The sequence below is a fragment of the Oryzias melastigma genome, linkage group LG5 (genome assembly GCF_002922805.2).
Source record: "Oryzias melastigma strain HK-1 linkage group LG5, ASM292280v2, whole genome shotgun sequence".
Taxonomy (NCBI): Eukaryota; Metazoa; Chordata; class Actinopteri; order Beloniformes; family Adrianichthyidae; genus Oryzias; species Oryzias melastigma.
The window spans coordinates 5,265,017-5,274,914 of NC_050516.1; the positions used below are offsets into that span (position 1 = coordinate 5,265,017).

The 9,898-nt window shown below is 41.3% G+C and overlaps 1 protein-coding gene across 2 annotated transcripts in view; it reads left to right on the forward strand.

Annotated features, from left to right (window-relative positions):
* Nucleotides 1–7,226, forward strand: part of LOC112145324 (insulin-degrading enzyme) — a 43,179-nt gene extending 35,953 nt beyond the window's left edge. Inside the window, exons 19-25 of one of the 2 annotated variants that reach the window (XM_036211814.1) lie at nt 1,237–1,348; nt 4,861–5,028; nt 5,124–5,396; nt 5,743–5,804; nt 6,710–6,782; nt 6,858–6,916; nt 7,010–7,226. In XM_036211814.1, the coding sequence (XP_036067707.1) occupies nt 1,237–1,348; nt 4,861–5,028; nt 5,124–5,396; nt 5,743–5,804; nt 6,710–6,782; nt 6,858–6,916; nt 7,010–7,105 (843 nt within the window). In that variant the 3' untranslated portion in view covers nt 7,106–7,226. The remainder of the gene's footprint in view (nt 1–1,236; nt 1,349–4,860; nt 5,029–5,123; nt 5,397–5,742; nt 5,805–6,709; nt 6,783–6,857; nt 6,917–7,009) is intronic. The other variant, XM_036211815.1, reaches the window with a different exon arrangement.
* Nucleotides 7,227–9,898: the final 2,672 nt, after the last annotated feature.

Sequence of the window (9,898 nt, forward strand, 5' to 3'; positions counted from 1 at the left end):
ACTCCAAAGTGGTATTTTGATTCATTCATACATTTCTGAGTTATCCTCTACAAACTGAGGTCTTAGCAGCAGCCCCTCCCATACCCACGAAAACGAGCAGGTCCTCAAAATCTGATGTCACAAAGTGAGACCGCCCTTTTAGGAAGAGTATGCTCTGATAGCTCCGCCCTCAGTCTAACACCAACACCCAATTTCTCCACAGAGCTAGTGGTGATCAGCAAAACACTTTCATTTTAGATGCAGAATATCGTATATCTTCCAGTTGTGTCTTCAATAAATTCCAGCTCAAACAGTTTGTTACTTTAGATGCGGGGCTCCTTTAAGACCCCCCCATTGGGCACAGTCGTTGAGTGTATTTTTGTTGTGAAGAAGTGTAGCGATGGCTGGGCCTACTAAGGGCAGATATATGGTATGTGCATCCATGTTTGAAAAAAAAAAAAATGGATATTTATTTTTGAAGGAAAAAACGAATACACACTGCTGGCTCTAGAATGAAATCAAATGGGCAGCAGTCACACGCAGCAGCAGGCTGAGCGTCAGGAATCCAGTTTTACTTCTGGATAGGACAAAAACTAAAGAAAATAGCTGGTAGTATTTCATAAATGTGTTTTTCATTGTTCCAAAGGTAATATATGATCATATATATGGATATGGTTCACTCTGAAAGGCTTAAGAAAATCATGGTATGACCCCTTAAATATCCAGACTACCCTGGTTCCCTGCCGTCTCCATCTTACCACATTTCAAATGTGGTTAACTGCGTTTTTGTTATAGAGAAATTATTTTGGATTTTTGAAGTGGAGATGCATCAACTCAGTGGGAATTTAGCTAAAATGCTTGCAAAATACAGTTCATAAAAGCACACATGATCTGTGTAATTAATATTACATTGTTTTTGAAATGACTTGAAATGACTTGAAACATTAATAGTAGGACTTGTGACTCGACTTGAGACTTGTTGGTCATGACTTGTGACTCGACTTGGGACTTGAGTGCTTTTGACTTGGGACTTGACTCGGACTTGAGGACAAAGACTTGGGACTTGACTCGGACTTGCAAAACAATGACTTGGTCCCACCTCTGTGAACTAGTGCAGATGTTGGGAGGCTGATGCTTGGACACCACTGATGGTCTCTGTGGAAACTGTCTGGAAACTAACTTGATTCTTGTGATCCTCGTTGTGTTCCTGGATTTGAACAGGTATAATTCGTTTTCCCTCCTGTGTCCCTTTTCTAGTCTGCTCTTACCATGATGCAAATGGTGGAAGACACACTCACTGAGCATGCTCACACAAAGCCCCTCCTTCCGCATCAGCTGATTCTTTACAGAGCCTTTCAAGTTCCTGATTGTAAGTCTTTTACAAAATTCAGTTTAGACTGTCAAATATAAATGTTGGATTCTTTGGAATTTGATCTTCAGTGCAGATTGATCATGCATGAGAGGAAAGGTTTTACAAAACAATGAGCAGCCAAGTACATCCAACAAAACAAAACAAGATCCATGTCTCTGCAGACCCTCCTGTTGAAGGAAGGCTGAGAAATGACATTTGTTGTTGTTAGATTGTCATGAACCCAATGTATGCTCACAGCATCTGTACACACCTCTGGACTGTCAAACAAAGAAAAATATTTGGTAGTTTGCAGGTTTGACTGGCTGTTAAACACGGTATTGGAGGGATGGTGATATGGGCTTCTGGAGGATCTTAGTTCTTTCCAGTGACTGAGTCACATATGAGGTGTTCACCATTCATCTACACCAGGGGTCACCAACACGTCGCCCGCGGGCGACAGCTCGCCCGCGAGCACCTCATCAGTCGCCCGCAGGTCTCTTCTAAAAATAGCACAACTCACTTGTGAGCTGCTCGATTATTTTATTTTATTGTGATGCATTTTTTTTAAAATCACACCTGCCTTTATAAAGAATAAAAAAATAAAACATCTTAAAAATAGATGCTTTTTTTCTTTTTTTTTTTTTAAATCGTCTGATATGAGCGCTGTACAGCCGTTCGCACCGAGAGGTCCCGCAGCGTCAAAGCGCTTTAGAAATTGCGGGTCATATACGGAATCGCCCAGCAGCTCCTCCTTTCCTATCGCTTCATCTACAGCTTGCACTTTTGCAGCTTGGAGCCTGAAGTCTCATGAGCGCGTGCGCCGTGACAGAAACTTGAATTTATGTTGTCGTGTTTTCAAACAGAAAAAAAGGTCCTGGTTCTTTCCTGTTAGAATGCTTTTTCTTTTAACCGCTGAACAGACTCCTCCCTCTCCTGAGTCGAGCTGCGCTGCACGCGCCCCAGACAGAGCTGTGACGTCACCCACATGCTCCCTTTTAGTGAATAAAAAAAAAAAACTTCTTCTCGTTCATCGCCGTGTTTTTAATGACTTATTGCGTGAGTTGTTTGTGCTTTATCACAAAAATACAATTCAATGGAACCAGTGTCATTTCGAAACTGTTTTTTTTTAATTCATAAATTTCCATAAAGTTTTGCGCAAATGTGTAATGGAAATGCAGCTAATAACAAAGAATGAGGCGTCCCCTTCTCTCTTTCCCACTTGGAGACACAGAGAATATTTGATTATTAGTTATTTTTAATGGAAACACAGATTACAAAAAAAAAAAAAAAAAATCGCATTTTTCGAAAAAAAAAAAAAAGTTTTTGCTCGTAGAGGAGCTGGTTTTGGGGCGCATTAAAGTGGATATGGACACTTTTCGCAGAGCTGTTATGGAAATTGACATTTTTCTGATTAGATGGGCTTCTGAAGTGTCTGTCCAGTACAGCACTAGGGCGCCATGAGAGATCAACGTCACAGCTAATCGTGCATCTCCTCTGTAAAATCAATAAGCAAGACTTCCTCATCGCTTCATCTGTAGCCGCACTTCTGCAGCTGGCAGCCTGAATACTTGTTCTGGACATTCTTTTACATTCCACTTCTGACTTGCATCTGAGACTGTCAGTGGACTCTCTGCGCGAGCCAGCGCGGCACGCGCGCACCACACTGCTGTGACGTCACCCAAATGCTCCTTTTTAGACAATCAAATAAAAAAAACACACATTGCCTGTGTTTATAATGACTTATCGCGTGAGTTGGTTTGTGTTTTATTGCATTATTATGAAACCGTATCATTGCGACACTGTTTTTTTTTTTTAATTCCTAGAATTTGGTTCAAGTTTCATGTGTAATGAAGCAGAACCCAGAGCTGCTGAGTGTTTCTGTATGGTGCGTTCACTGAGCCCCGGATATCGGCAGTAAAACGAAGCAGTTTGTCAGAGAAAACATAGAACACCGGCACCGTATATAATCGATTGATTAAATAGTGTCGACGTTTTCTCTGAAAAACTGATTTGTTTTGCTGTGGATTGTTTAAAAATGACAAAGTTTAGCGGACTGGGTTGGGCCGAGTGGCTGTTTGCTTATGTCCAGAGGTCAGTGAACGCACCATGCGCAGATTCTTGTCTGCTGTGGGATCTGTCAATCAATCTGTTCAGAGGTTTAAGGAAAATAAATGGACAGGTGCATTAGACTGAATTAAAGCGTTTGAGGAGCGTATCCACTAATAATAGTAATAATTAATTAATAATAATTAATTAATTAATAAGTTATAATTTTGTTAAAAACATTTCATTTGGTCATTACTTCAAAATGTGACAAGATCTGTTGAGATTAATAAAGTTCTGAATATTGATATCTGTTTCCTAGCTTGTTGTCATTGTTGATAATTATGCTAAGAAAGCAGTGTCTTCACATAGAGAAGTATCATTATTCACTATTAACAATGTAGAACTAAAGGCGAACTAAGCAAATGTATTATTTCAAACTGGTAGCCCTTCGTATGATTCAGTACCCATGAAGTAGCCCGCAGTTTCAAAAAGGTTGGTGACCCCTGGTCTACACTGTTTAGGAAGACCTACAGTATTAACAGAAGCTAGTGTTTGCTGCTAGAAATGAAACTATCTATTTAGTATGACAGGCGGTCATACTGCCTGAAGTCACTTAGGTTGTACTAGCAAAATGTTTTAGAAATAAAAATGAAAATATCTATGTTTGAAAGTAAAATTAAAGTGAAAGTAAAATTACTATATTTTATCTTCATAAATGTACTCCTGTGGGCACACTTCACTGATGAACATAGTATTGTACGGACTACGGACCAAGAAGTACTTTTTGAATTTCATTGGACTTGTGACAATCGATCGATCTAACCCTCTCTCTCTTGCTCTGTTTTCTAAAACTTTAACTCCTAAATGCAAACTGAATTTCTTATTTAATCTTTAACCCTCAAAAATACTGTTTTTGTGTATTTTTGGTTTCGCTGGTCTATTTGCAGTGCTGTAAAACTGTATTTTAAATACTCTCCTACAACAAAGCAGTGAGCTACTCAAACTCCCCATCTCTCTCTGTGTGACAGCATCTCCTGATGTCTGTTAAAGAATTAGATTTTTGGGGATGACATTTTTTTATGAATTGGAGCAACTTACTGTGAAAATTTCTCTGCATGAAAGAATAGCAGGATATGTGGATTTAATCATATACTTTGAATTTTACATATCTCTAAATAACTGCACACCCACCTCTATGTTTGTTTATCTATTTGTTTATTTTTTGGATTAATGTTCGAAATTGGTATTAAGTGAATCCCTGTTTAAATCTTTCCATTCTTTAGTTTTTGTTTATATGACTTTGAAACTGCATCGGTCTCACACATGATAATATGGTGTCTTTTCAGGCTCTTGATCTCTGTAGAATGAGTTAAAATACAAATTAAAATAGAATGCTGATGTTTGATTAATGAACAGTGAGGCTTTAAATTAAAAGAAAATGAAGTGAATCCTTTTATTAGCAGATGACACATTGCTCTTCTCAGGTAGCTGGTATGTTTACCAGCAGAAGAATGAGGTCCACAGCAATTGTGGCTTTCTGATCTACTACCAGACAGACATGCAGACCACCCACAGCAACATGCTGCTGGAGCTCTTCTGCCAGATCATCCATGAGCCGTGTTACAACACCCTCAGAACCAAAGAGCAGCTGGGTGAGACCTCCGTGTTACACCAACAACAATCTCTTTAAATGTCCTTTTTTTGAATCCAAATAGAAAAGCTGAATCTTCTGCTCTGCTTCCTCCAGGGTATATAGTGTTCAGTGGACCTCGGCGGGCTGACGGCGTGCAGGGCCTGCGCCTCATCATCCAGTCAAAGCGGCCCCCCCACTACCTGGAGAGCCGCGTGGAGGCGTTCCTCCTCTCCATGGAGACGGCTCTGGAGGAGATGAATGAGGAGGTCTTCCAGAAGCACATCCAGGCTCTGGCTGTCCGCCGTCTGGACAAGCCCAAGAAGCTGTCTGCTGAGTGTGCCAAGTACTGGGCTGAGATCACCTCCAGGCAGTACAATTTTCACAGAGGTCAGCGATGTGGACCGTCCTTTTGTTTCTGTGAACTCACAGTCCAAAGTAGTATGTTTGCGTAATATAAAAAAACAAGTTCTTCAGTTCTCAGTACTGCTCAGTCACAGTAGCCAGATGCTGCTGAAAATGATTCAACAGTTAACAACTTAGTCTTTAACCCTGTATCACACCTCTCTTCTGTCTGAATGACTGTTCTTCTATTATAATCGATATTTTTGTTTGCTGAGTAGAAATGTTTTTAAGAAGATTTATTTTTAATGTGAAAGTTCCTCTGAGTCTGAAGCAGTGGAGTTGTTTGCCTAAATGTGAAAATGCTGACTTTTGTTTCCCTGTTCTGTTCCAGACAGCATTGAAGTCGAGCATTTGAAAACTCTGACAAAAGACGACATCGTTGTGTTCTTCAGAGTGAGTGGAACAGTTGTGTCATGTAATGCTTGGATACACAGATCAGATGCATGTCATGCATGCCTGAGCTCTGTGCCTGTTACTGACTTTCAACAAATGCTGAGAGTGAAAACTCCGAATGTGTGCAAATATGTCCCCAAAATGTTTAAACTTTAATTTACAAAAAATAATCGTAGAACTATATAGCAGAATTCTTTTCTTTAAAGCTCCACTCTAATCATCTTTTGATCCATTGTAAAAACATCCCAGTGGTCTCTTAATTATGATTATGACTTTTTAAGGCTAAATCTAAAAAAGTGTCATTTTCTAGGACATAGTTTCTACAGAGCAGCAGGAGTTCAATATAAATTCAAATTGAGTTTCCCATCATCCTCTGTTTTTGTTCTCCCTCTCTAGCTTACAGCCCTCACAACCCCAAGCTAACATTAGCGGTGATCAGTATCAGAGCTGTCCAGCTGTACAGTTTGGATCCAGATTCCAGCTCAGACAAGGAAGACAAAGACGTTCATGGATCTATTTGTCTGCTAGTGGAGGCATCGGAGTGGAGCAGAGCAGGGAGACTTTGACCTGCTGTAGTAGCTTCTGCAGAACTCCTACAAGCTTTTTCAAGAATCAGAATCAGAAACGTTTATTGTCATTGCACATGGGGATACAATGAAATTGCAGCAGCCTTGGACATAAAGAAGTTAAAAAATAATAATTATAATAATAAAATAGAATAAAATAGAATAAAAAATAGAAATACTGTAAACGGCTTCTTTTTCGTCTGCTCCTGATTCACAGCAATTTGAATAAAGAAATACTCAGACAATTTTAAGCTTAATTTTCCATATGTCCTCCATCATGAGAAAAACGCCACTAGAACCTGTTAAAAGCACCATTTTCATTCTACTTTGTGTCCACAGGAATGGCTGGCAGTGACAGCTCCAAAACGACGCAAAGTTTCTGTGCATGTCCTGTCCAGAAAGATGGACCCGTGTGAGTGCCGTGTACACAGGGACTTTATGTACGTATGAGGTTGAGTTAAGCTTGTACATTACTTTGTGTGATCAGGTCCAAAAGTGGGGGAGCTGCATTCCCAGAAGTTGAGTCCGGCTCCTTCTCTGCCACAGGTAACTAGTACACTGGTTTTGAAGATTCCACTGAGTCAACTAGCTTTTTTATTTCAAATGTCACCCAAAAGGAAACATTTTTGTTTTCTGCAGCCCACATTGGTCCAGGACATGACAGCGTTCAAGAGAAGCCTGCCTCTATTTCCGCCTACCAAGCCTCACATCAACTTCATGGCTGTCAAACTGTGATCAATCCCTAGAAGAGATGACCTCACTGAGTCTGCATGAGTGTGTGTTTGACAGGTCAATGAAGAAATGGCAGACACCCACAGCAGGGCAGTAACAATTAAATCTGTTTTCTGAAACATGATTACAGTTTAGGACTTACTAGTTTTTGTAGAAAACAAGCTTTAAAAAATATCTTTGTTTATAGACCCCCTTGCATGTCACACATGCGCCATTGTCCACCATTTGGGGAGTCAAGCCCACATTATTTTTGATAAATCCGGCGTCTAAATCTCCACTAAATGTCCACTAAATCTCATTAGGGTGCCCATGCGTTGCTGTTGATTGAAACAGAAAAACTCCAGATTCAAGTGTCCCGGTTTACTCATTTATTCAAGATGAAGACTGAAAACAATGGATCGCTTTAGTCAAACAGGAAGGGTGTCGACCTATAGATGTGAACAGACAAGTGACCATTTTGTGTCAGGTAGACTTTTGGCTACACGTTTGAATTGTCTGAAAAATGGTGCATACACTGCTCACAATAATTAAAGGAACACTTTTTTTATTGGGCCTGGCATGAATTGAATCAAACCTGTCTGATAATTTTCTGGTTGGTTAAGCAGCTGAGGGCCTCGTTAATCAATTTCAGCTGTATTGGTGTTCATGAATTAACAACAGGTGCACTTCAGTGGCAACAATTAGAAAACCCTCCAAACAGGACTGGTGTTACATATAGAGGTCATTTCAAGTTTCTCCCTCTTGATCTTTTTTGGCTGGTTTTCCACTCGTGCTGATTTTGGCTTGATAATTATCTCTACTGGCAGTATGAGGAGATTCCTTAACCCTACAGAAGTTGAACAGGTTGTCCAACTTCTCCAGGATGGCACATCCACACGTGCTGCAGCAAGAAGGTTTAATGTGTCTCCCAGCACAATCTCCAGAACATGGAGGAGATTTCAGGAGACTGGTGGTTATTCTGGGAGAGCTGGACAGGGCCGTAGAAGGTCCTCAACCCCTCAGCAGGACTGATACCTGCTCCTTTGTGCAAGGCGGAACAGGCTGAGCACTGCTCCCTTCTCTGACTGCCATAAGGTATCCAGATGAAATCCTTGAACCCATTGTCAGACCCTACGCTGGTGCAGTAGGTCCTGGTTTCCTCCTAATGCACGACAATGCCCGGCCTCACGTGGCAAGAGTATGCAGGCAGTACCTGGAGGATGAAGGAATTGAAACAACTGAATGGCCTTCACCATCCCTGACTTAAACCCAAGAGAACATCTCTGGGACATTATGTTTGGGTCCATTAGGCCGCCAGGTTGCTCCTCAGACTGTACAACAGCTCAGGGATGCCCTCACACAGATCTGGGAGGAAATGCCACAAGACACCATCCGTCGTCTCATTAGGAGCATGCCGCCACGTTGTCAAGCATGCATACAAGCTGGTGGGGGCCACACAAGATACTGAAAAGCATTTTGAGTTGCAGAAATGAAGTTTGTAAAAAATGGACTAGCCTGTCACATCTTCATTTCACTCTGATTTGATGGTGTCTACACAATTGAGCCTCTGAAGGGTGAAAACTTTCCATTAAAAGACTTGGCATCCTTTTGTTCCTAAGACACTGTCCTGCCGTTATTTGTATAGATATCCAACTTCATGTTGAGATCTGATGTATCTAATGTGTTTCTTTAAAGTGCTCCTTTAATCTTTGTGAGCAGTATATATTGGGCAGGTCACAGAGTAAGAGCTCATTTCAATATTCTTTTTTTTTTAAATCCTTAAACAACTGTGCCATAACTCTCTGAGCTTCTCTGTCCCTACACCCCGACCCGGAGTGTCCTCAGGTCAGCCTCAGGTCAGCTGATCAGCTTGGCCTGGAGGCACCGAGGTCTAAGAAGAAGCTCAGGGGGGAACAAGCGTTTTCAGTCTGTGCACCGAAGCTGTGGAACACTTTACCACTGAACATGCGGCAGGCGTCCTCACTGTTCATTTTAAAAACACTTCTTAAAACCCATTTTTACCGCCAGGCATTTGACACTGTATGAGACTCTGTTCTGCTGGTGTGTTTTATTGTTCCATTGTTTTATCTTTGTTTTTATCTGGTGGTTTTATGCTTTTATGTAACTTATTTATACTTTAAGTCTACTTTTATCTGTACATGTTTTTAATATCTTAACTGTTGTTTTTATTGTTCTTTGAACTTTTAATGTACAGCGCCTTGTTTGGCCAATGGCCATTTGAAGGCACTATATAAATTGATAAAACTTAAACTGTTCACAATCAGCAGAGCAGTTTGGAGTACCCCTCTTTGTTGGCGTCTCTCAGAAATACTCTAGAACCGCTCAGACGGGGTCTTCATTGTCCTTGCAGATGATGAAAGTGGCACTTGGAAAGGTGTGATTGGAAGGAATGGCCTCCCTGATCTGAAACTGAGGATGTTCTGTAGTTGGACATCTCACACACAGATGATCCATAACAAACACCATGACCGACTTTGAAGTCACTTCAGGCGACCTTCAGTTGTGTCCTGGAGACAGTTGTGTCAGGAGAGAAGAGGAGCTGTCCACTGATCCTGACTAGCGGTGAGCTGGCTCTGCTGGTGGGGAAGGAAGGAGGCGGGAAAAACACCTGGCTGTTTATTTCAGACAGATGCTATCAGGCCTTGACAGTTCTTTTGCTGCCCTCTTCTGCTTCGATTTTGTATTTTTGTTCCGTCTTTGGTTCTGTTGCTGGCCCTCTCCCTATCTCTCCTCAGCAGGTGTTCAGGATGAGGCAGGGCCCCCTGGCACACCAGCAACTCTTCATCCCAGGTTCCT